This window comes from Coregonus lavaretus (genome assembly GCF_964263955.1).
Source record: "Coregonus lavaretus genome assembly, chromosome: 2".
NCBI lineage: Eukaryota > Metazoa > Chordata > Actinopteri > Salmoniformes > Salmonidae > Coregonus > Coregonus lavaretus.
This window is the reverse complement of record NC_139989.1, coordinates 30857422-30884873: the sequence shown is the minus strand read 5'-3', so window position 1 is coordinate 30884873 and position 27452 is coordinate 30857422. Positions and strand designations below refer to the sequence as shown.

The window sequence follows — 27452 nt, the reverse complement described above, 5'->3', positions numbered from 1 at the left end:
TAATGTAAGAATATATATGCTTTATCACCCCAAACCCTCTAAATATCTCTAAAATTCCCCATAGTCACATTGTCAGGCACAAGCTAATCTTTGAACCATCAAAGTCCTGCTTTCCTACTACCTGGTACATAAAAAGTAACCTTATATTTCTCATTACTACCCTTAATGCCATGCTTATCCAAAGTCATCATATAATCATCACAATCTGATATTCCCATAAACATACCCTTTACCTCATATGTTTTATTAGAACAAAAATAACTTTTAGCCCTCAATGTTTCCCCTGAATACTTCAGGGTTCCGTTGTTACCTGATTTCCTTTCCATCTAACAAATGCACCCAAATTAATTCACTTAACCCAATTCCACCTACCCCTAGGCTTAAACCACTGTTCTGACAACGACATTATTTTATCTGTCAATGACTGTTGCTGATACCACAGTCATGACAAAGCATAAGACTGAACCATACCTGACAGAGGCCGCGCGACCGTCTAACATGTTTGGTGCTGGAATTCTCAACAGACATGGACCCTCAAGATTCCTCACTGATCTTACAGAATGAGTTAATCTATCTCTAATTTCCACAACAGAAGAACGAGCGGTACTGATCAGATACCTCTCCCTGTCTGTCATTAAAATCAAAGACCTCATCCTGTATCTCCATGATGAATCTATATTCTCTCTACCACTATCTGTTCTCCTATTTTAACCCTATTCGTACTATCCTTGACAGCACTCTCCATCCGTAACATAACCCATGAGTCCAAAATTCCCCATTTAATTTAAGAAAAGTTGTTGTCGATGTCTCCCTACATTTGCTATTGCCATCGTATCATTAATCCCTTCCAAAGTTACCATTAAAGTAGTTGACTTAGTTGCTGTATCAACCCTAATTACTTCTAGTGCAAAGGTTCCCATTATCCTCTGTGTATTATCTACTGTTGGAGTGGCTACTGTAATCTACTCTTCCTGACCTCCTTTGGTGACTGTGGAGGCTACAAACCTTAACTCTTCCATTATAAGCATTACTTTATGAATTACATAGCCCTTTAACCAATAATTCCTAACCGGAACAACTTCTAATGCTTGCACTAGATAAGTACACATATATTCTCCCTGACCTTTCTCTGTAACAGTACGCAACATAAGTGAACAGTCACTCCTAACCTCTTCCACTTCATATCGTTGTACAAACTATCCCTCCTTTGACTAGGGGACACCACTTCTACATCTGGTCCTGATAACAATACTTATTCTCCATACTTATCTCTCCATATGGGAGGAACGTCCCCATCCTAACCCTAATAAGTATTCTTTCCCCTAAAATTGGTGCTGTATTCGTTCCCTTATAATCAAATGCGATATATTTATGGCTTTAATAACTATCAATGTTGAAAGAGTTAAATTGCTTCTCACTGTTGTTATAATAGACTGAAGTGTTAATGTCCTTAGTTACTCCTAGTTTTCCCCAAAGAAAAAAATTGTCTTTGCTTGTACTTCCATCTATCACCACTAGTGTCACTTTTTCCCCAAATCTCAGTCCTTTCCCTAATCCCTGACTTTCAAACTTGTGATTACACAAAATACACCTATAATTACCTTGATCTCCCTGCTGGGAACTGTAACTATAGATACTCAATCACCCTCAATCTTCTCTTATCATTCAGCAACACATACTTTCTCAATGCATCTGCCCCTAACAGATCTAACCTCCTACCATATCTTCCCACTAAACTTCTAAAAATGTCATTCACCACTTCTCTCTCTGTCTTACTACTAACTTTGAAACTTAGCTTACTGTCTCAGAGTTCCTTCAACCCTAATCTACTCCTAACTTATTTTAATCTAATCTTTTCTCTCATAACATTTACAACTTTTCCCCCTGATTTTTCACAAAATCCCTTACCACCAAATTTTTAGAATATGTGATTAGGAAAGTTCCCCACCTGCTTCTGACTCATTACACACAGACTTGGCAAACGACTAAACACCTTTTAGCCTAGCCTGAAACCTCTTAGTGTAAGAATGTAACCCAGAATAAACAGTCACCCCTTTTAACTTTTCAGACAGATTGTCTAATAGACAGTCGTCTAGTGTACATCTTATTGTACAATTCAATTCAAACAATGCATCTCTTCCCAACACTGCAATAACCGTATCTTCTAATATTAGTACCTTAAGAGTAATTAACTGTTTTACTACCGCAAATCCCTATCCTAATTAGTTATCAATTAGTGAGATGTTTAACCTCTTTAGGCTGAACCCAGATAAGTTTTCCCCTATTCACTATCACTTCTAATGGTCGGTTGTTTCAACTGTTAGCTATTTTCTCTTCTTCTCTAATCGATGCTCTCAGCAATGCACCCCCCTTCCGAATCTTCTAGACACTAACAGGTGATCTTCACTTGCTCCTTCATCTTCCTCTGTTGTTTTCTCCCGACTCATTTTCATCACAGATAAAGTACCCAATCTGTCCACCATTATACCAGTCTTCTGAAAGTTGCTGAAAGTGTAGCTGAAATCTTCCTCCTCCTATTTCTTCTCGTCAATTCTGTGTCTGTCCAGAAACTGGCTTTGGATATGAATCAACTGGTACCCCCTTGGCTGGTACAATTGCATTTGATATTGTTCAGTTAAAGCTGTAACAGTGATTGTTGATTTGGTTCACTCTGATTCTTCATAACCAAAACTTATCTTCTCCACCCGTTGTATGATTGAGTTTTCAGAGTTTCTTCGTCCTGTTCTTTCTTCTTCTCCAATTCTTGGGATCCTTTTCTCAGCAGTTTCTCCTCTTCTGTATCTTCAGCTGTGTTACTTCTAAACTATTTGCTTTATCCAGGCATAATAAGCATCGGTCTATATCTCCTTTCTTCTTTGCTAGTCATTGTAGGATAAAATCCTCTCGAACATAAAGCACCTTTAATCTCCAAATCTTCATCACTTTCTTCATCAGAACTCGAATCTCTTGTCTCCTTCTTCGTTCAACTTTCATCAGAGATCAAATCTCGTGTATCCTTCTTCGTTTCTCTCTTGCCAACTTCCTTCTGATCACAGAGTCATATCCACCCATGCATAACCTCTTCATCATCACTCATCTTCATCATCACTCATCTTCTTTAACCTCACTCTTCTCTTCCAGACATCTAATTTTCTTCCTTCTGGAGTCTTGGATTCACCTTCATCGTCGTTTCTGCTTGTCCTCTATCTATTATTCGTCTTCATCTCTGATGTAACAATCACCCTCCTAGATGATCACTGAAAGCTGAGGATAAACATCCCTAAGCTGTACTTTTTGCTGAATCCGTATGTGAGAAAGGTGTACTAACTTCTGCCATTAGTTTTTCTAACCCTACTTTCTAACCCTCCTTGAGTTAAAGGATTACTATTTTTTCCCTATATCAATCGGTGTAATCACCTTCCTCTAGCCTTGCTGTCCTTTCTCCCCCTTGTAACAACTCTTTTATATTCCTTTATTATGAATTAGCTTATTTTAGACTGTATAGCCTAAGGCTTCCCCCCTTAAATTATTAATATAACCCTAACAACCCCAAAAAAAAAAAAAAAAAAAAAACATCAATTAAAAATCCTGAATAATTAAAACCAATTTTTATTCCTATATCCTATGTCACCAACTTATCCATTAGTGGTGGCTATATTACCACAACCCATCAAATGCAAGTAAATGAAGTTAGTCAACTTCAAAGCAATCCCCCAAAAACAAAGCCTTCTAACCTTACAACCCTTCAATACTCCAATTCCCATAACCCCTTGCTCTATCAGATAAGTTATCTTAAATTATCTTAAATTTACAGAATAATGTCAGTCCTGGATTCCCAAAACATCTGTAATTAACCCAAGTGATGCACATAGCCTCCAAAATGCAATTTTTAATGAATCATTTGCCAAGCCTATGTAAAATCGTCATAACATCACATATCTTGTAACAGTAACCTTTTTTTTTTTTTTTTGACTTGATCCTCTGCCGCGTCACGTGATCACTTCCTGTATCTCCTCGCTCCCCCTCTCTCCTGTCTCTCATGACAAGGGACAAAGACACAGAAACAGCTTTTAGTAGTTAATGCCATCACTGAGTATTTCCAACCATTCAATATTCATTCGTTCTACATTATTCACTCTAAGACTAAACTCAGAACTAAATAGATCACTCAAAAACATTATTTTATTTTAATCCGTTATTTAATTATTTAATTCAATTTATTATAATCCGCTACCATATATCTAATTTATAAATTCAATAGGTTACAAAACAAGTTTCATCTTTAACCAATCGCAGTTTAAACTAGAATAATCGTGTTAAAATTTCTCCTCTGTCTGTCTATTTTCCCTCTTGCAGGGTAACGCCAAATGGGACCTATGACCTTAACCCACCATTTTGGTTTGTAGGCTCAGCGCGACCTCATGTCGTAGTTTTAGCCCCGTAAAATCAAGCGCATGCGCACATCCATTCAAAAATACCTTTTCACCGTGGAAGGAAGATTCTCTACTCTCTCTCCCCAAACAGACAGAATAACACTCCAGCTGTAACTCCCGTTTCCCCCTTATAGTCAAACAACATTTAACAGCGCTCACAAAACATATAACCTGACTTACACACAGAGACAAATTTAAGAGACTTTAATCCATCGCAATGGAATCTCTAAGGATACGTTAGCATGTAGCACACAACACAATTAGCATTTAGCATTAGCCTCTAGCTAACTGCGGCCTACCCAGCCCTAAGTAACCTGCACTGCCCTATCAATTTTAAACATATTTATCCTACCGTTTTTGCTACCGGGACTAATGACCATTACACCGAGAAATCAGACCCAATCAAACACCCCGTCGGACGAGAGTCAAATCATAATCACAATCAGATAAACCTCCTTAATCCGAGCTCTCTTTAAAAAGAAAAAACCCACCGTCCACCCATTCTATCGTGTAAACGGATTGCCGGCCCAACATCTAAAATGGCCCCCCCTGGAGGTCTTAAATGGTACAGTGCCCTAAAGAATGCGCATATCTGCCTTAATCGTACACTTCAATACTTAAATCCTACCGTTTTATGCTCTACATTCCAATTATCTGCCGTTTCAATGGAATAACATTTTAGCAGACTCTAGTCAACAGCAACAACACCACCCGAGGCAAGGTCGAAATGGTACATCTCTCCAGTGTACACAAGTCGTATCCAATCTAACAAACTCCGAAGCGGTAAGAAACACTCACCATTTTTGGCCATGCTTCAAAGGGAGTTAGCCTGGCGGTTGACTGAAACAAGGAAGAGACGCAAACCCAGCCCCACGTTGGGCGCCATTATGTCGTATCTGATGAGTGGTGGCCATCATTGCTGTCAACAAAGAGTCCGCCTATGCTGCATCGTGTTAGAGGCTTTTATTAAAATCACGAGGTTACAGCATAAGTACAGACCCGCGGTGTCCGGAGAACGGCTCCTCAGATTGCCATGGCCGTTCTGACGTCTTCCTCGCCTAACCCCCCTATTTATAAACAATGAAACTCCCTCCTCTGGCCAATCACCAGTCTCCCCTGTCTACAACACACCTCCGGTCTGCTGTACTTGGCGTCACACCCAAAACATTCCCTCTTGATACCAACACAAACACCATTCCATTTCTTCATGAAAAACATTTAACAAAGGCATAATCTTCAGATACTATAATGGCTTGGTCATGTCATCTGCATGCCAGAGGGCACATGAAGGCCAACGCTCTGCTGGTGGCCAGAAGAAGCGGATGAAGGACTGAATTAAAACCACTCTGAAGAGGTGCAAGATCAATCCATCCAGTATAGAGGACCTACCCTCCTGCCGAACGCTCTGGCGCTCTCATTGTGCAATGGACATCAGGAGTATGGAGGACGAACGCACACAGCATGTGGAGGCAAAGCGTGCAGAGGCATGCTCACAGGGCTACTCCTGCCCCCTCCAACCAAGCCTTCACATGCCCTGTCTGCAGCCGCAGCTGTATATCCAGGATTGATCTCCACAACCACCAAATGACTCATAAGTAAAGGAGAAGATGCTTCTCATCAACCATAAGTAAGTGTGTGTGAGATACTGGGAATCAAACCAGAACCAATAACGGTTAACCAGCCACTCTCACATTCTCTTTAATACAGTTTTATTTTTGAAGAATAGTCATAATAATTTGAATATACTGTTCATAACGCTTACCTAATATATTAACTTAATTTTAATACATACACAGAAAGAAAAAAAAATATTTATTTGTACGTTTTTTTTGTTGTAGTTTTTATAATTTCTTTCTGGTGGCTTTTGTGTGTTTCATTCTTTGATCTTGTCAGATTGTTTTTCCTCTCACTTCTAGTGACGGTCTCTCGTTTCTGGGAAGTGCTTCCACCGTTCCTCTTCTCATTCTTTTCTCTCCTTTATTCTCCTCGTGATCTTTTAGTCCCACTTCTTGCTTACTAGATTGTCATCAGCAACTGCATGGGAAAGAAAATGGCCGTCATTTTGAGGGTATTGGCAACCGGATTAGGTTGGACTAGACTCAAGTCCCAAATTGAGCACTAGCCCCTAGGGCTCAAGTTGGAGGATAGGCATAAGCAATATGGGGAACATTCCAACCCAGCTTATAATTAACATATTTCTAAGTATACAATCCTTTTAGATCTACATTAAGTACTATTGATTGATGTGAAGTTGGGCATGCGACTATTATTCTGGTAATTCAGTTCTATTTTAGTACTGCTCAACTGACGTTATCCAACACTTGTATACTCAACACCACATATTGGTGGTTCTGTGTTGCTCAGTTTGTAGAGCATGGCGCTTCCAATGCCATGATTGTGGGTTCAATTCCCAGGGGCCACCCATATGTAAAATGTATGCACGTGTGACAAAGTTGTTTTGGATAAAAGCGTCTGCTAAATGATACCAATATTTGTATTATGTCCATAAAAACCCCTGACTTTTCCATACAATCATAGGCTACTGTATGTTGACCGTAGTTAAATGTTAATGTTGGAAAATTGTAATATTAGCAAGTTAAAACTGCAAAGGCTAACATTGTCCCCAAGCTAGATCTTGCTAGTGGAAGAGTCTACTAAGGCAATTACTACCTAAATGTGACATTATAGCCATAACATTAGACAAACTTTAAGCAATATGGGGATACATAGAAACCTGTAGGAAGACACTCACACATAGACTTCAGTGAATACATACAGTTGAAGTCGGAAGTTTACATACACCTTAGCCAAATATATTTAAACTCAGTTTTTCACAATTCCTGACATTTAATCCTAGTAAATATTCAATTTCTTAGGTCAGTTAGGATCACCACTTTATTTTAAGAATGTGAAATGTCAGAATAATAGTAGAGAGAATGATTTCTTTCAGCTTTTATTTATTTCACCACATTCCCAGTGGGTCAGAAGTTTACATACACTCAATTAGTATTTGGTAGCATTGCCTTTAAATTGTTTAACTTGGGTCAAACGTTTCAGGTAGCCTTCCACAAGCTTCCCACAATAAGTTGGGTGAATTTTGGCCCATTCCTCCTGACAGAGCTGGTGTAACTATGTTAGGTTTGTAGGCCTCCTTGCTCGCACACGCTTTTTCAGTTCTGCCCACAAATTTTCTATAGGATTGAGGTCAGGGCTTTGTGATGGCCACTCCAATACCTTGACTTTGTTGTCCTTAAGCCATTTTGCCACAACTTTGGAAGTATGCTTGCCATTTTGCCACAACTTTGGAAGTATGCTTGGGGTCATTGTCCATTTGGAAGACCCATTTGCCACCAAGCTTAAACTTCCTGACTGATGTCTTGAGATGTTGCTTCAATATATCCACATAATTGTCCTTCCTCACGATGCCATCTATTTTGTGAAGTGCACCAGTCCCTCCTGCAGCAAAGCACCCCCACAGCATGATGCTGCCACCCCCGTGCTTCACGGTTGGGATGGTGTTCTTCGGCTTGCAAGCGTCCCCCTTTTTCCTCCAAACATAACGATGGTCATTATGGCCAAACAGTTATATTTTTGTTTCATCAGACCAGAGGACATTTCTCCAAAAAGTACGATCTTTGTCCCCATGTGCAGTTGCAAACCGTAGTCCAGCTTTTTTATGGCGGTTTTGGAGCAGTGGCTTCTTCCTTGCTGAGCGGCCTTTCAGGTTATGTCAATATAGGACTCGTTTTACTGTGGATATAGATAATGTTGTACCTGTTTCCTCCAGTATCTTCACAAGGTCCTTTGCTGTTGTTCTGGGATTGATTTGCACTTTTCGCACCAAAGTACGTTAATCTCTAGGAGACAGAATGCGTCTCCTTCCTGAGCGGCATGACGGCTGCGTGGTCCCATGGTGTTTATACTTGCGTACTATTGTTTGTACAGATGAACGTGGTACCTTCAGGCATTTGTAAATTGCTCCCAAGGATGAACCAGACTTGTGGAGGTCTACACATTTGTTTCTGAGGTCTTGGCTGATTTCTTTTGATTTTCACATGATGTCAAGCAAAGAGGCACTGAGTTTGAAAGTATGCCTTGAAATACATCCACAGGTACACCTCCAATTGACTCAAATGATGTCAATTAGCCTATCAGAAGCTTCTAAAGCCATGACATCCTTTTCTGGAATTTTCCAAGCTGTTTTAAAAAGGCACAGTCAACTTAGTGTATGTAAACTTCTGACCCACTGGAATTGTGATACAGTGAATTATAAGTGAAATAATCTGTCTGTAAACAATTGTTGGAAAAATTACTTGTGTCATGTACAAAGTAGATGTCCTAACCGACTTTCCAAAAGTATAGTTTGTTAACAAGACATTTGTGGAGTGGTTGAAAAACAAGTTTTAATGACTCCAACCTAAGTGTATGTAAACTTCCGACTTCAACTGTATATGTATTATACACTGCTCAAAAAAATAAAGGGAACACTTAAACAACTCAATGTAACTCCAAGTCAATCACACTTCTGTGAAATCAAACTGTCCACTTAGGAAGCAACACTGATTGACAATACATTTCACATGCTGTTGTGCAAATGGAATAGACAACAGGTGGAAATTATAGGCAATTGGCAAGACACCCCCAATAAAGGACTGGTTTTGCAGGTGGTGACCACAGACCACTTCTCAGTTCCTATGCTTCCTGGCTGACGTTTTGGTCACTTTTGAATGCTGGCGGTGCTTTCACTCTAGTGGTAGCATGAGACGGAGTCTACAACCCACACAAGTGGCTCAGGTAATGCAGCTCATCCAGGATGGCACATCAATGCGAGCTGTGGCAAGAAGGTTTGCTGTGTCTGTCAGCGTAGTGTCCAGAGCATGGAGGCGCTACCAGGAGACCGGCCAGTACATCATGAGACGTGGAGGAGGCCGTAGGAGGGCAACAACCCAGCAGCAGGACCGCTACCTCCGCCTTTGTGCAAGGAGGAGCACTGCCAGAGCCCTGCAAAATGACCTCCAGCAGGCCACAAATGTGCATGTGTCTGCTCAAACGGTCAGAAACAGACTCCATGAGGGTGGTATGAGGGCCCGACGTCCACAGGTGGGGGTTGTGCTTACAGCCCAACACCGTGCAGGACGTTTGGCATTTGGCAGAGAACACCAAGATTGGCACATTCGCCACTGGCGCGCTGTGCTCTTCACAGATGAAAGCAGGTTCACACTGAGCACGTGACAGACGTGACAGAGTCTGGAGACGCCGTGGAGAACGTTCTGCTGCCTGCAACATCCTCCAGCATGACCGGTTTGGTGGTGGGTCAGTCATGGTGTGGGGTGGCATTTCTTTGGGGGGCCGCACAGCCCTCCATGTGCTCGCCAGAGGTAGCCTGACTGCCATTAGGTACTGAGATGAGATCCTCAGACCCCTTGTGAGACCATATGCTGGTGCGGTTGGCCCAGGGTTCCTCCTAATGCAAGACAATGCTAGACCTCATGTGGCTGGAGTGTGTCAGCAGTTCCTGCAAGAGGAAGGCATTGATGCTATGGACTGGCCCGCCTGTTCCCCAGACCTGAATCCAATTGAGCACATCTGGGACATCATGTCTCGCTCCATCCACCAACGCCACGTTGCACCACAGACTGTCCAGGAGTTGGCGGATGCTTTAGTCCAGGTCTGGGAGGAGATCCCTCAGGAGACCATCCGCCACCTCATCGGGAGCATGCCCAGGCGTTGTACGGAGGTCATACAGGCACGTGGAGGCCACACACACTACTGAGCCTCATTTTGACTTGTTTTAAGGACATTACATCAAAGTTGGATCAGCCTGTAGTGTGGTTTTCCACTTTAATTTTGAGGGTGACTCCAAATCCAGACCTCCATGGGTTGATAAATTTGATTTCCATTGATAATTTTTGTGATTTTGTCGTCAGCACATTCAACTATGTAAAGAAAAAAGTATTTAATAAGATTATTTTATTCATTCAGATCTAGGATGTGTTATTTTAGTGTTCCTTTTATTTTTTTGAGCAGTGTATATTATCAGTGTAAATTCAGTGTTGACACCATCTGGGCACAAAATCCAAAACCATTGATTCATAAACAAGGTGAAAACAGGATGGACGGGGGGAGTAGCCAAGGCAGTGGCAGGTATAGGAAAAGTAGGGGCGATGAAGAGTAAGAAGAGATATGAAGGCACTTGATAGGAAGGTAAATCATGTTAACCGATTATCATTATTATTAAAGGTTTTGCAATTAAATAGATCATATTTAGAATGGATGATAGTCTTAGTAAGCCATTGAAGCAGGTATGAAAGGCTGTGGATCAATGTTCACGCTAAACTGTGCGCGGCCACGCACCACCTTCAGGACTGCCGTGCAGAAGAAATGCCAGCCCGCGCAGAGATGCAAGAGATTGAACTTCACTGAGTTCGCACTATATAGATCATCGTTTTTCTCTGTGATCGAATAAACATTATATCAGCCACTTTTCAATGCAACAAACCTAAACAAATCTAAGATTGAGTCTGTGATTTTGTTGTAGGCAGAGCCACAGCTAGCCTAGGCAGCCGATAGTGGGCGCTAGATCTTTTCCTCCTTAACTACAGTACACATTTTTCCAGTTTTATTCTGACGGCCTGCCATTTAAAGCTAGTTAAAAAGGAAAATTATGCCTTAGCAGCCTGAATGGAGGATGCTTTATGTACGAGCCGGCCCACAGGGTACACAAATGTAAACTTAGTAAAAAAAGAAACAGATCTTCATTGTAAAGGGTTTAAACACTGTTTCCCATGCTTGTTCAATGAACCATAAACAATTAATGAACATGCACCTGTGGAACGGTCGTTAAGACAGTAACAGCTTACAGACGGTAGGCAATTAAGGTCACAGTTATGAAAACTTGGGACACTAAAGCGGTTTTTCTACTGACTCTGAAAAACACCAAAAGAAAGATGCCCAGGGTCCCTGCACATCGGCGTGAACGTGCCTTAGGCATGCTGCAAGGAGGCATGAGGACTGCAGATGTGGCCAATAAATTGCAATGTCCGTACTGTGAGACGCCTAAGACAGCGATACAGGGAGACAGGACGGACAGCTGATCGTCCTCGCAGTGGCAGACCACGTGTAACAACACCTGCACAGGATCGGTACATCCGAACATCACACCTGCGGAACAGGTACAGGATGGCAACAACAACTGCCCAAGTTACACCAGGAACGCCCTCCATCAGTGCTCAGACTGTCCGCAATAGGCTGAGAGAGGCTGGACTGAGGGCTTGTAGGCCTGTTGTAAGGCAGGTCCTCACCAGACATCACCGGCAACAACGTCGCCTATGGGCACAAACCCACCGTCACTGGACCAGACAGGACTGGCAAAAAGTGCTCTTCACTGACGAGTCACGGTTTTGTCTCACCAGGGGTGATGGTCGGATTCGCGTTTATCGTCGAAGGAATGAGCGTTACACCGAGGCCTGTACTCTGGAGCGGGATTTATTTGGAGGTGGAGGGTCAGTCATGGTCTGGGGCGGTGTGTCACAGCATCATCGGACTGAGCTTGTTGTCATTGCAGGCAATCTCAATGCTGTGCGTTACAGGAAAGACATCCTCCTCCCTCATGTGGTACCCTTCCTGCAGGCTCATCCTGACATGACCCTCCAGCATGACAATGCCACCAGCCATACTGCTCGTTCTGTGTGTGATTTCCTGCAAGACAGGAATGTCCGTGTTCTGCCATGGCCAGCGAAGAGCCCGGATCTCAATCCCATTGATCACGTCTGGGACCTGTTGGATCAGAGGGTGAGGGCTAGGGCCATTCCCCCCTTGCAGGTGCCTTGGTGGAAGAGTGGGGTAACATCTCACAGCAAGAACTGGCAAATCTGGTGCAGTCCATGAGGAGGAGATGCACTGCAGTACTTAATGCAGCTGGTGGCCACACCAGATACTGACTGTTACTTTAGATTTTGACCCCCCCTTTGTTCAGGGACACATTATTCCACATCTGTGGAACTTGTTCAGTTTATGTCTCAGTTGTTGAATCTTGTTATGTTCATACTAATATTTACACATGTTAAGTTTGCTGAAAATAAACGCAGTTGACAGTGAGAGGACGTTTCTTTTTTTGCTGAGTTTATCACCGGCTGGGCACATCAATCCTAGACGACAGTACAGATCAATCGCCCACTATCGCCTGCCTAGGCTAAGCCAAAATGCATCGGAGTATAATTCTATTGACGGGTAGCGCACGAGTGGTCTTTCAATCACCAGCGAGTGGATCCGCTTTTCAGATCAGAGCCGTGCGTGTGCACATTTGTTGATATTCTTTGCTAGTTAGCGAGTTATTAGCCCAGTTATAGGTAAGTATTGGTGTTATAAAAGGCTCATGGCAGCAACCAGGTTTTCCCTCTACTCTGGCCATGCCCCTCTCTGGCTAATTACCACACCTGTTCCCACTGAACTAATTGACATTCCTGCACTATTTAAACTGCCGTTTTCCCCCTAGCTTTCAGTTGTGCTGGTGATTCAATCGAGTGGCCATCTGGCCTTTGTTCTTTCTTTGTTGTGCGTGACTGACCAAAAACCACAACAATTCCATAACTTCCAAACAACCCAATGTGCTCTGTGTGTGCAGTAAAATCATGTATTGGATTCCTGCTCCATCTCCTCATTCCTCTAACATCCTGACCGATGGACCATAGCGGTAGCAACAGTCCTAAACTTAATTTAGAGTCCACCCTAGCCCTAATGCCTTTTCTTTAATTGGTCAGCAATGGGGCGTTACTGCTTTCTACCAGAGCATAATGTAAATACTTTTTAAAAGACTGCATTGAACACCCCATATAGGCTACTGTAGGCTATATCATAGAAATCCAAATTGTGAAAATGTTATGGGATTGGTTTTGTTGGTAGGCCACTCTGATAGGCCTACATTATGCTTAAATAGCCACAATATCCTATTGGCTACTGTCTAAAACTGTAAGGGTACGCCGGAAGTTGCACAGAATTCTCACAACGTTGAAGTTTCCACTCACAATACCTGAAATTTGCTCAGTGCCCAAAATAATTAGACGGAACATTGCTGTGGATATTACAGGATATTATTACAAGGAATATTATAGATTTAATTGATAACAGATTATGTGTGTGTGTCCTTACCCTCCAGGTAGTTGCGGGCCACAAACTTGAGGACCTCGTCAATGAGGATGACAGGGAAGGAGAGCTTGAGCACCACCATCCATTTCTCCACGTTCAAGTGGGTCAACTTGAAGATCATCTGCAGCAGAGAGGACAGGCACATTTCAGACACATATCACATACTACTACTTAGTTATCACATAATATTATTTCGTTATCACATACTCTTACGGCTAGATTCAATCCGATCGCCCCTTTTCGGCTATGCACCTTTCTAAAAGCAATGTTTCCGCGTTTGCGTAGACCACTCTGTAAACGCTGCATATGTTGGCTCAATCGGAAATTACCTTTAAATGTCAATCGCACTATAACGCAGATCTTCTGCGGTCCAGATTGAATCTAGGCCTTACTCAGTTGTCAAATACTCTTAGTTATCACATACTCTTACTTAGGGCTCTATTCAATCTGTATCACTGAAGCGTTACAGATTGTGCGATAGAAATGTTCAGGTAATTTCCGATTGAGCCGACAAATGTAGCGTTTACCGTGAATGCAGTCTCCGCTAACTCGGTGACATTGCCTTTAAATTTCAATCACACGCTAACGCTGAATTTCCGCGATACGGATTGAATAGAACCCTTAGTATCAGGGAACTCTGTAAAGGGGACTGTATAACAATAATGACTGTATAACAAAACAAAAATTGCTGGGAGAGAGAGTGAGAAGCAGACAGAAGGAGAGAAAGAAGGAGATTGAGAGAGTAAGACAAAAAAGAGGCAGAGAGAGATGGATGTAGGATCCAAACTAATGGTCCTTGGAGCCGGACAGGAGAAGTATGTGAGGGGAGGGTTGTGGTGTGAGGTAAGGCAAGGCAGACTCACGGGCATGGGGTCGACGTAAATGATCACGAAGTGGAGTGACATGGAGAGGGACATGGCTCCAACCAGCCACAGGTTGCTCCAGGGGGGCATGCGCAGCAGGGACTGGTTCTCAGACAAGCTGGGAGGGGGGGAGGGGGAGCGATGGGGAGGAGGAGGTGTTACGTAATGCACGCTGGCTGAACACTGTGTGTGTGTGTGCACGCTGAGATGTTTGGATCCTTCTTCAAATGTAAATTTGATTTGTGGATCCAAATAAAGTATTTAAAATGTGTGTGTTTATGCACAGTTATCCACATAGGTGTATGCCAAGAGGTGTGCAGAAGCGTGTGGGGATTTGAGATTACATGGTGAGGGATGGAGGATCATGTTTGTTCTGCACGTTTAATCCAAAATTACTCTTCCAATTTCTTTGGGGTTACAGTACACTTTCAATGTTATAGCTACTTCTGGGGTTAGACTTTCATATCATACTCTTGATACTCTGTGTTTTAGAAACACACTGTTATAGAAGTGCTATAATTTATAAACATAAACAAGTGTTTTATATAACTTCACTGTTCATGTTCTACCTCTAAATTGATATACTGTGTGTGTGCATCAAGAATTACAGTGTTAACAAACTACCAATGTTGCACATTTTGAGGACCCAGATTAAACCTACTCTTGTCCTGCACTACAAAGCATGCCAAATGGATAATCTCCATTGAAAGTGCTTTTTTAGTCAAGGAGAAGGCTTAATCTGGGACTGGGAAACCGGCCCTTAATGTTATGCATAATTTAATCTTCAAACATTCCTTTATATTGAACCAGGCAGGAACCAAAGTTGCTTCTAGTTCTAGTTGCAGTCTGACCTGTTGAGGGCATTGCACATCTCAATGGTGACCAACACAGACAGGGCCATGGTCATAGGGGGAGCGGCCTCAAACACCTCACAGTGGACGCCGACAAAGTCCTCGTTTTCCTCGTGGCACTGCATGAAGTGGGACTGAGGAGAAAAATCAGAGAATTAGGATGGAACCATTTTACTGGATGATCACAGAATCATTCACTGTACATTTTTGCTCAGTAAGAAGTTTAAATGTAGATCCTAGGTAGCCCCTACCCCTAAGATGAAATATCCCCAAGATTGATGATGATGAAGGTCTTTGACCATTGATGTATTTTTAACGAGGATCTCTTGATGATTATGGTTTTAGACCAATGATGCAACATAAATGAATTTGGAGCTACAGTGGCACTGTAGCACATTTGTACTTTGCATGGTTTATTTCATTATCTGGGATGGTGTTCCATGCTTGTTTTTATGTGGTGAAGCCAAAGACACATTTATATATTGTGTGGACAAAGTTTTGTAATTCTAAAAAGCAATAGTTGATTATGTGATACAGGTGTGTTGGCGCTGGGCTGGGACAAAAGCCTGCACACCCAGTAAAGGTGGAGACCACTCCCTGTTCTACAGAGTCTGGTTGCATCTCAAATGGCAACCTATTTCCTATAGGGCACTACTTTTGACCAGAGCCCTATCTGCCCTATATAGGGAATAGGGTGCCTTTTGGGACGCAACCTCTGTTCTACTCACCAGGCTGTACGTTTTTGCTCAATAACTAATTTAAATGTAAGTCCTAGGTAACCCCTACCCCCAGGATTGTATAGGATTTGTATATATATATATATAATATTATTATTCTTATATATATATTATATATATACACAGTGGGGGAAAAAAGTATTTAGTCAGCCACCAATTGTGCAAGTTCTCCCACTTAAAAAGATGAGAGAGGCCTGTAATTTTCATCATAGGTACACGTCAACTATGACAGACAAAATGAGGGAAAAAAATCCAGAAAATCACATTGTAGGATTTTTAATGAATTTATTTGCAAATGATGGTGGAAAATAAGTATTTGGTCACCTACAAACAAGCAAGATTTCTGGCTCTCACAGACCTGTAACTTCTTCTTTAAGAGGCTCCTCTGTCCTCCACTCGTTACCTGTATTAATGGCACCTGTTTGAACTTGTTATCAGTATAAAAGACACCTGTCCACAACCTCAAACAGTCACACTCCAAACTCCACTATGGCCAAGACCAAAGAGCTGTCAAAGGACACCAGAAACAAAATTGTAGACCTGCACCAGGCTGGGAAGACTGAATCTGCAAAAGGTAAGCAGCTTGGTTTGAAGAAATCAACTGTGGGAGCAATTATTAGGAAATGGAAGACATACAAGACCACTGATAATCTCCCTCGATCTGGGGCTCCACGCAAGATCTCACCCCGTGGGCTCAAAATGATCACAAGAACGGTGAGCAAAAATCCCAGAACCACACGGGGGGACCTAGTGAATGACCTGCAGAGAGCTGGGACCAAAGTAACAAAGCCTACCATCAGTAACACACTACGCCGCCAGGGACTCAAATCCTGCAGTGCCAGACGTGTCCCCCTGCTTAAGCCAGTACATGTCCAGGCCCGTCTGAAGTTTGCTAGAGTGCATTTGGATGATCCAGAAGAGGATTGGGAGAATGTCATATGGTCAGATGAAACCAAAATATAACTTTTTGGTAAAAACTCAACTCGTCGTGTTTGGAGGACAAAGAATGCTGAGTTGCATCCAAAGAACACCATACCTACTGTGAAGCATGGGGGTGGAAACATCATGCTTTGGGGCTGTTTTTCTGCAAAGGGACCAGGACGACTGATCCGTGTAAAGGAAAGAATGAATGGGGCCATGTATCGTGAGATTTTGAGTGAAAACCTCCATCCATCAGCAAGGGCATTGAAGATGAAACGTGGCTGGGTCTTTCAGCATGACAATGATCCCAAACACACCGCCCGGGCAACGAAGGAGTGGCTTCGTAAGAAGCATTTCAAGGTCCTGGAGTGGCCTAGCCAGTCTCCAGATCTCAACCCCATAGAAAATCTTTGGAGGGAGTTGAAAGTCCGTGTTGCCCAGAGACAGCCCCAAAACATCACTGCTTTAGAGGAGATCTGCATGGAGGAATGGGCCAAAATACCAGCAACAGTGTGTGAAAACCTTGTGAAAACATACAGAAAACGTTTGACCTGTGTCATTGCCAACAAAGGGTATATAACAAAGTATTGAGAAACTTTTGTTATTGACCAAATACTTATTTTACACCATAATTTGCAAATAAAATCATTAAAAATCCTACAATGTGATTTTCTGGAATTTTCTTCTCATTTTGTCTGTCATAGTTGACGTGTACCTATGATGAAAATTACAGGCCTCTCTCATCTTTTTAAGTGGGAGAACTTGCACAATTGGTGGCTGACTAAATACTTTTTTTTCCCCACTATGAGAGAGAGAGAGAGAGAGAGAGAGAGAGACTGACTTAGGGTTGGGATTGGTGATGCTACCAAATATGTTGGATTTTAACATGAATGACTCGTGCCGTTTACCATTGTCTGCTTAAGGGGGTGCCTCTCCCATAGACACCAATGAGATAGCAGTCTGCTTAGTTCATTGACTTCCATTGAAATAAAAATTAGGGAGTGGGTGGTCTTGCTTCCTCTTCCGTATATGATGCTACTACTCACCAGCTGGTAGAAAGACACGCCAGGGCCGTCGTCACTGTAGAGAAACCACCAGGTGGCAGCAGCAACGGTGGCAGCACCGACGTAGCCTGGAAAACACACCACAGGAAGTCAGGTAACATTGATCTCAATTATAATTGGTCCAATTCATTTCATTTCCTTTACCTGTTGAAGTATCGAGATGAGGACATACTTTGTTATTTGCTTGTGTGGAAATTCGCTTTGCATCACTTTTAATTTAATTTATATTTTTTACCTACTGTGTTCCTTTATCACGAGGATGTACAGAAACGGTATAACATTAATTTGATTATTGCTTTGGCTACAGTTTGTATCCCACCACCATGCCAATAAAGCACTGCTCAATTTGAATGTGGTGTGGTAGAGGGGGGCAGGGAGTCTAGGCTGTACGCCAGAGAAGGCTCCTCAGAGGAGGAAGGGCTGTTTTTTGTTGTTGTGAAACATAAAACACGTTATCCTTTTTAGATAAAACTATACTAAATATATTCACGGCACCAAATACTTCATTAAAGGTCTACAGTAGCCTCAACAGCACTCTGTAGGGTAGCACCATGGTGTAGCTGGAGGACAGCTTGTTTCCGTCCTCCCAATCAAAAGATCAGAGAATGAATCTAGTACTGAAAGCATAAAATGTGGTGAGTAGTTGACTCAGAGAAAGACAATAGTTGAACAGTTTTGAACAAATTCATTTCTTCAAAAATGATGGAGAAGCGAGAGAGAGAAAGCTAGCTATATATATATATATATATATACAATTTATTTTTTTCACCCTCACTTACTTAGCTAGTGAATGCAGCTAACTAGTTTAGCCTACTTAAACACCTGGCTCAAACAGAGAGGGATGCTATGTTAGCTAACTAGCTATGGCTATCCAACACTGGAACTCTTCTAAGTCAAGGTAAGCTTTTGGTATTCCCATTGGGGCCCGCCGGTGTAACTACTAAACTGCTTGCTGACTGTACTGCATGATTGTAGCGGGTTTACTAACGCGTTGGTTCTAGTAGCTATGTTGACTATGACGTTAGATAATATGGTGACGATGTAGGCTGTTAGCGGTTATGACAGCTGATATGTTGTGCACTGAAGTCCCCAAGCGAAGGGAAATGTGAGAGGAGGAGATCACGTAGATGCGAGAAGGAATTATACTACAAGAAAAGTGATCATGCTGTTTGTATGTGGCTGCTATGAACTGTGTTTGCGTGTGATCAGGGGTGTATTCATTCTGCCGATTCTGTTAAAACGTTTTTTTAAACGGAAGCAAACGAACAAAACGGGGATAAACGTCCCTGAATTTGTCCAATAGAAACTCTTGTTTGTAACTGTTGGACTAATGATTACACTCTAGATCGGCTAGATATAGGCAATAGTGTGCAAGGCAGAAGAAACAATATCCACCATAGCATACTACTTAAACAACATCCACACTAGCAAACTACTTAGAATGAGGCAATGTATTGGTCATGCATTCACAATGGTATTCTACTGACCCCAACAGTTGTTGAAAGAAAAAGAGAGGAGGAAAGCAGAATGGACAGCGCATTTGTAATTGTATTGTTTTGTTGTGTATTTGGTGTTTTTGATGTGTTCCTGACTTCACAGAATACATTTCCATGCAAATGGACAATAAAAGTGTTGTGTCATATTATATGGTACAGTTGAAGTCGGAAGTATACATACACTTAAGTTGGAGTCATTAAAACTCGTTTTTCAACCACTCCACAAATGTCTTGTTAACAAACTATAGGTCGATTAGGACATCTACTTTGTGCATGACGCAAGTAATTTTTCCAACAATTGTTTACAGACAGATTATTTCACTTATAATTCACTGTATCACAATTCCAGTGGGTGAGAAGTATACATACACTACGTTGACTGTGCCTTAAACAGCTTGGAAAATTCCAGAAAATGATGTCATGGCTTTAGAAGCTTCTTATAGGCTAATTGACATCATTTGAGTAAATTGGAGGTGTACCTGTGGATGTATTTCAAGGACTACCTTCAAACGCAGTGCCTCTTTGCTTGACATCATGGGAAAATCAAAAGAAATGAGCCAAAAAAATCTACAAAAAATTGTAGACCTCCACAAGTCTGGTTCATCCTTGGGAGCAATTTCAAAACGCCTGAAGGTACCACGTTCATCTGTACAAACAATAGTACGCAAGTATAAACACCATGGGACCACGCAGCCGTCATACCGCTCAGGAAGGAGACGCATTCTGTCTCCTAGAGATTAACGTACTTTGGTGCGAAAAGTGAAAATCAATCCCAGAACAACAGCAAAGGACCTTGTGAAGATACTGAAGGAAACAGGTACAAAAGTATCTATATCCACAGTAAAACAAGTCCTATATCGACATAACCTGAAAGGCTGCTCAGCAAGGAAGAAGCCACTGCTCCAAAACCGCCATAAAAAAGCCAGACTAAGGTTTGCAACTGCACATGGGGACAAAGATCGTACTTTTTGGAGAAATGTCCTCAGGTCTGATGAAACAAAAATATAACTGTTTGGCCATAATGACCATCGTTATGTTTGGAGGAAAAAGGGGGACGCTTGCAAGCCGAAGAACACCATCCCAACCATGAAGCACGGGGTTACCAGCATCATGCTGTGGGGGTGCTTGCTGCAGGAGGGACTGGTGCATTTCACAAAATAGATGGCATCATGAGGAAGGAAAATTATGTAGATATATTGAAGCAACATCTCAAGACATCAGTCAGGAAGTTAAAGCTTGGTCGCAAATGGGTCTTCCAAATGGACAATGACCCCAAGCATACTTCCAAAGTTGTGGCAAAATGGCTTAAGGACAACAAAGTCAAGGTATTGGAGTGGCCATCACAAAGCCCTGACCTCAACCTATAGAAAATGTGTGGGCAGAACTGAAAAAGCGTGTGCGAGCAAGGAGGCCTACAAACCTGACTCAGTTACACCAGCTCTGTTAGGAAACATGGGCCAAAATTCACCCAACTTATTGTGGAAAGCTTGTGGAAGGCTACACGAAACGTTTGACCCAAGTTAAACTATTTAAAGGCAATGCTGCCAAATACTAATTGAGTGTATGTAAACTTCTGACCCACTGGGAATGTGATGAAATAAATAAAGTTTAAATGTATTTAAACTTTCGACTTCAACTGTATGGTATCGTATCTTATCCTATCGTACCTCCGATGGCGAGGTATCTGAAGAACAGCCATCCAGAGATAAGGGGCTCCTTGGGGGAGCGGGGGAGCTTGCCCATGATGTCCAGGTCAGGGGGGTTGAAGCCCAGGGCAGTGGCAGGGAGACCATCAGTCACCAGGTTGACCCACAGCAGCTGGACAGGGATCAGAGCCTCCGGCAGACCCAGGGCAGCGGTCAGGAAGATACTGAGAAAGATGGAGGGATGGATGAGGAGAGAGAGAAAGAAAAGGAGAGCGAGGGAAAGAAAGAAACAAAGAAAGAAAGAGAAAGAAAGAAAAAAGGAGAAGAGTAAGTTGTGACTAGAACTGTGTGTGGCAGTCATATTGCTGTTCTTGGCCACAGGGGTGTCTTGGTCACACTCATACTTCTGTATTGGCTGTCAAGTAGTTATGCTGCTACTACAGTGAATCTCTGTCTTCCAACAAGTCCCTCTGGATTGGCGGTCAACCACGGTTATGTCTGAGCCGCGATGTGGTCACGATGTGTTCACTTCAACCCCTTCCCCACCGAACACTCACCAGACTACCTCACCAACGTTGGAGGAGATGAGGTAACGGATGAACTGCTTCATGTTGTTGTAAATGGCTCTGCCCTCCTCAACGGCTGCCACAATGGAAGAGAAGTTGTCGTCAGCCAGGACCATCTCAGAGGCAGACTTGGCAACGGCAGTGCCAGAGCCCATGGCGATGCCGATCTCTGCCTTCTTCAGGGCGGGGGCATCGTTCACTCCATCTCCGGTCTGGTGGAGGGGGAAGAAGAGAGAGAAAAGAGAAGAGAAGGTAGAGAAGGAGGATGACTGTTAGTGATGTGTTCTGTGTGATATGAATCGTATTTCGGCAAATATTCTGTTTTATGTAAATTGGATGGTTGTACAATAAAGCTTTTCAGTTTTGAATAGGAGTGTATCCTCTGTTCCTGTTCCCTCCCCTCACCATGGCGGTGATCTCGTCGAAGCCTTGCAGGAACTCAACGATCTTGGACTTGTGAGAGGGCTCAACACGGGCATAGCAGCAGGCCTTGCGGACTGCTTTTTTTTGCTCGTGGAGGGGCAGGTCGTCAAACTCACGGCCAGTGAAGGCTCGGCCAGTGGTGTCCTCATCCTCTTTGAAGATGCCAATACGACGGCAGATAGCCACGGCTGTTCCCTTGTTGTCACCTGGGAGGGAGGGAGAGAGAGAGAGAGAGAGAGAGAGAGGGAGAGAGAGAGAGAGAGAGGGAGGGAAGATAATGAGTTGTCATAAGATATTGTTTCTCAATTTATTTCAGTCCTCTCTGAGACCACCAGAGTGAAATATAATGGAGGAAAGACAACCAACGGAGAAGAGGTAGATGGATGGAAACTGTGGGAGTGATAAAGACATGGAGACAGAGAGAAAAGGTGAGTTAGGGTTGCAAAAATCGGGTAACTTTCCCAAAATCCCCAGGTTTTCAAGAAATCCTGGTTGGAGGATTCTGGATTTCCTATTTATACCGTCTTTATTCCGGGAACTTCCAACCGGGTTTTCTGGAAACCAGGGAATTTTTGGAAAAGCACCAGATTTTTGCAGATTTTTGCAGTCCAGTATACTGACCAGTGATCATGATGACGCGGATACCAGCAGCCCTGCACAGCTCGATAGCTCCAATGACCTCCTTACGAGGGGGGTCCAGCATGCCCACGCAGCCCACGAAGGTCAGGTCAGTCTGAGGACCACAGACAGAGAGAGAGAGGGGAGACGTAGGGTAAGTGCTTTGGAAATGAAATGAGTTGTTGTTCAAATAAAGCTTGAATGCAATGAATTTAGATAGAAATTCCAGTAGTACTGTTTGTATTTACCTAGTAATTATTATTATTATTAAATGTTTTGTTGTTTTTACCCCATTTTCTCCCCAATTGCTAGTTACGACCTTGTCTCATCGCTGCAACTCCTCAATGGTCTCGGGAGAGGCGAAGGTCGAGACATGCGTCCTCCGAAACATGACCTGCCTACTTCTTAACACACTGCACGCTTAACCCGGAAGTTAGCTGCACCAATGTGTCGGAGGAAACACCGTTCAATACCACAAGGAAACGCTAGAGCGCGATGAGCCAAGAAAAGCCCCCACGCAAACCCCCCCCTAACCCGGATGGCACCCGACCACCCTATGGGGCTCCCGGTCACGCCTCAGCACTGCGATCCAGTGCCTTAGACTGCTGAGCCACTCAGGAACCCCTTTAATTACCTAGTAATTAATACAGTAGGTACTTAAATTCCTCTTCCCCCCCCCTCTCTCTCTCCCTGACGCCCCCCCCCCCCCCTTTCTCACCTCGTAGTCGCCGAACTTGGTGGCGTCTTCGAGGTTCATCTCTTCCATGCGGAGGGGTGTGTCGCGGGTGGCCAGTGCCAGGCAACGCAGGGTGTCACGGCCGGTACCCCACTCTTTGATCACAGCCATGATCTTGTTCTTGACAGGCTCGGACAGGGGCACACGGGTGGTGCCAACGCGCACATATGCACACCTCTCAATAACACCTTCGGGAGCGCCCTAGGGAGAGAGGGAGAGAGATAACGGTCAGGACTCAAGGAACATTTTGGAACTTTCTAAACAATCACTGCAAGATTGCTATAGAGATTGTTGATATGACAACGTCACTGGGACGTTTACCCTGAACATTTCCATAGAGACGGGTGCCGGTGTTCTCTCACCTTGACGAACATTTTGTTGCCGACGGCGGCCTTAGAGGACTTGGCTGGGGAGCAGAACACTGACATGGACTTCCTGTCTCTGGAGAACTCAAGGGTGAACTCCTTCTTCATCAGCTGCTTAATCACCTGGGAGAGAGATGGAGAGGACAGGGGTTAGACAGGGAGGGAGGAGAGGGTTTGAAAAGGAGGGAGGAGTTAGAGAGGGATGGAGGGAGGGAGAAATGGGAGCTAGGCTGGAGAGGGGAGGGAGGAATGAGAGGGATGGGATGGGGAATAGGGGAAGGGGGAGTAGGGGGAGAGGGGAGCCAGAAGGAAAAGACGGAGGTGAGAGAGGGTGGACTGGAGAGGAAAGGAGAGAGGGAGGAAGGGGGGGGTTAGGAAGGAAGACTTACAGAGCAACAGGCGTTGGCCCTGTCGGGCTTGGACATGCCGCGCACTTCAGTGTTGAACACGTTCATCTTCTCAACCAGGCAGCACAGAGCGGTCTCAGTGGCCTCGCCCACCTTCTCATAGATGCCCTTAGACTGCAGGAGAGAGAGAGGGGAAAGACACTATCAGATCTGGGCTAGACTAATGCACATATCAGCTACAGAAAATAACAGCTACACATACAGTGGGGAGAACAAGTATTTGATACACTGCCGATTTTGCAGGTTTTCCTACTTACAAAGTATGTAGAGGTCTGTAATTTCTATCATAGGTACACTTCAACTGTGAGAGACGGAATCTAAAACAAAAATCCAGAAAATCACATTGTATGATTTCTAAGTAATTAATTTGCATTTTATTGCATGACATAAGTATTTGATCACCTACCAACCAGTAAGAATTCCAGCTCTCACAGACCTGTTAGTTTTTCTTTAAGAAGCCCTCCTGTTCTCCACTCATTACCTGTATTAACTGCACCTGTTTGAACTCGTTACCTGTACAAAAAACACCTGTCCACACACTCAATCAAACAGACTCCAACCTCTCCACAATGGCCAAGACCAGAGAGCTGTGTAAGGACATCAGGGATAAAATTGTAGACCTGCACAAGGCTGGGATGTGCTACAGGACAATAGGCAAGCAGCTTGGTGAGAAGGCAACAACTGTTGGCGCTTTATTAGAAAATGGAAGAAGTTCAAGATGACGGTCAATCACCCTCGGTCTGGGGCTCCATGCAAGATCTCACCTCGTGGGGCATCAATGATCATGAGGAAGGTGAGGAATCAGCCCAGAACTACACGGCAGGACCTGGTCAATGACCTGAAGAGAGGTGGGACCACAGTCTCAGAGAAAACCATTAGTAACACACTACGCCGTCATGGATTAAAATCCTGCAGCGCACGCAAGGTCCCCCTGCTCAAGCCAGCGCATGTCCAGGCCCGTCTGAAGTTTGCCAATGACCATCTGGATGATCCAGAGGAGGTATGGGAGAAGGTCATGTGGTCTGATGAGACAAAAATAGAGCTTTTTGGTCTAAACTCCACTCGCCGTGTTTGGAGGAAGAAGAAGGATGAGTACAACCCCAAGAACACCATCCCAACCGTGAAGCATGGAGGTGGAAACATCATTCTTTGGGGATGCTTTTCTGCAAAGGGGACAGGACGACTGCACCGTATTGAGGGGAGGATGGATGGGGCCATGTATCGCGAGATCTTGGCCAACAACCTCCTTCCCTCAGTAAGAGCATTGAAGATGGGTCGTGGCTGGGTCTTCCAGCATGACAACGACCCGAAACACACAGCCAGGGCAACTAAGGAGTGGCTCCGTAAGAAGCATCTCAAGGTCCTGGAGTGGCCTAGCCAGTCTCCAGACCTGAACCCAATTGTAAATCTTTGGAGGGAGCTGAAAGTCCATATTGCCCAGCGACAGCCCCGAAACCTGAAGGATCTGGAGAAGGTCTGTATGGGGGAGTGGCCCAAAATCCCTGCTGCAGTGTGTGCAAACCTGGTCAAGACCTACAGGAAACGTATGTTCTCTGTAATTGCAAACAAAGGTTTCTGTACCAAATATTAAGTTCTGCTTTTCTGATGTATCAAATACTTATGTCATGCAATAAAATGCAAATGAATTACTTAAAAATCATACAATGTGATTTTCTGGATTTTTGTTTTAGATTCCGTCTCTCACAGTTGAAGTGTACCTATGATAAATATTACAGACCTCTACATGCTTTGTAATTAGGAAAACCTGCAAAATCAGCAGTGTATCAAATACTTGTTCTCCCCACTGTATACAGATACTGAGTGCTGACACAGTACTGCACACACATGCACACGTACGCATGCACACGTACGCATGCACACACACGCACACACATAGAAAGCTTCTCCTTACATCGTTGTAGTCCAGAGAGGAGTCATTGCACAGAGCACAGATGGTGGACAGCTCCACCAAGCCATCATACTGGCCACACTTCACTAACGCACCATTCTTAGTACTGAGAGAGAGATGGAGAAGACAGCAAGTCAAGTAGGTGTGTGTCTGTGTGTGTGTGTGTGTGTGTGTGTCCAGACTATACTCACACTTCTCCCTCTGGGGTGTACTTGGAACCGGAGATGTCGAAGGAACCCAGAGAAACGCTGTCTCCGTCCACTTTGTCAATAATGAACATCTGGAATCACATTACAAAGACACAACACACACTGCTTATCTATGCACTTTAAAAAAGCCAACTGAACCAATTTCTTAATCAGCGTTATTTTGTGAGTTGGGTGGACTTTAGAAGGACCATAAATTGATCTAATATGTGTGTGTAATTTTTGGAGTAAAATTACAAATTAATGTTTGCCTTTGGAAGGCAACACTGTATACATTTACGTCATTTAGCAGACGCTCTTATCCAGAGCGACTTACAGTTAGTGAATGCATTATTATTATTATTATTTTTTCATACTGGCCCCCCGTGGGAAATGAACCCACATCCCTGCCGGCCAAACCCTCCCCTACCTTGGACGACGCTGGACCAATTGTGCGCCGTCCATGGGTCTCCCGGTTGCGGCCGGCTGCGACAGAGCCTGGACTCGGACCAGGATCTCTAGTGGCACAGCTAGCACTGCCATGCAGTGCCTTAGCCCACTGCGCCACTCGGGAGTCATGTATGTTAGGTCTGCTACAGTATATGCCCAAATGTTGAGCATACTCACAATACTATTGCAGTTGGCTGCCTTACAATTGTACTTTGAATCAACAAACTCTGCTCGAGGTGAGCTGAATTTGAACAAGCTTGATGAGTAAAATTACAAAATGTATATTTGCTCAAAACCACTGAAAACCAGAGCCATCATTATCCTATTTCCCAGCATGCTTTATTGCAGTTTGAGTTTTTCAATTCCTGTGTTTTTGCTTTCATAAAGTATTCATACCGCATGATTTATTCCACATTTTGTCGTTACAGCCTGAATTCAAAATGGATTAAATGTATTGATTTTGTCACCCATCTACACACAATACCCTATAATAACAAAGTGAAAACATGTTTTTAGACATTTTTGTTTTAAACAGGCTATGTCTAAATACACTTACAGATACCACAATTGCTTCCCGTGGGCAGATAATATTAAAACAACGCAGACTATGGAGGGTTTTACGCACATCTAAACTTTTC

At 43.4% G+C, this 27452-nt stretch overlaps 1 protein-coding gene across 1 annotated transcript in view; it reads right to left on the bottom strand.

Moving 5' to 3' along the window:
- Positions 1–6429: 6429 nt before the first annotated feature.
- atp2a1 (ATPase sarcoplasmic/endoplasmic reticulum Ca2+ transporting 1) overlaps positions 6430–27452 on the bottom strand; it is a gene marked incomplete at both ends in the record, with an annotated part of 37977 nt that continues 16954 nt past the window's right edge. The window contains 14 exons of the mRNA XM_084181497.1: positions 6430–6467; positions 13581–13698; positions 14441–14558; positions 15292–15425; positions 17996–18081; positions 21177–21379; positions 21713–21933; positions 22127–22350; positions 22766–22877; positions 23481–23699; positions 23861–23986; positions 24253–24384; positions 26183–26285; positions 26371–26459. Coding sequence (XP_084037623.1) covers positions 6430–6467; positions 13581–13698; positions 14441–14558; positions 15292–15425; positions 17996–18081; positions 21177–21379; positions 21713–21933; positions 22127–22350; positions 22766–22877; positions 23481–23699; positions 23861–23986; positions 24253–24384; positions 26183–26285; positions 26371–26459 — 1923 coding nt within the window. The remainder of the gene's footprint in view (positions 6468–13580; positions 13699–14440; positions 14559–15291; positions 15426–17995; positions 18082–21176; positions 21380–21712; positions 21934–22126; positions 22351–22765; positions 22878–23480; positions 23700–23860; positions 23987–24252; positions 24385–26182; positions 26286–26370; positions 26460–27452) is intronic.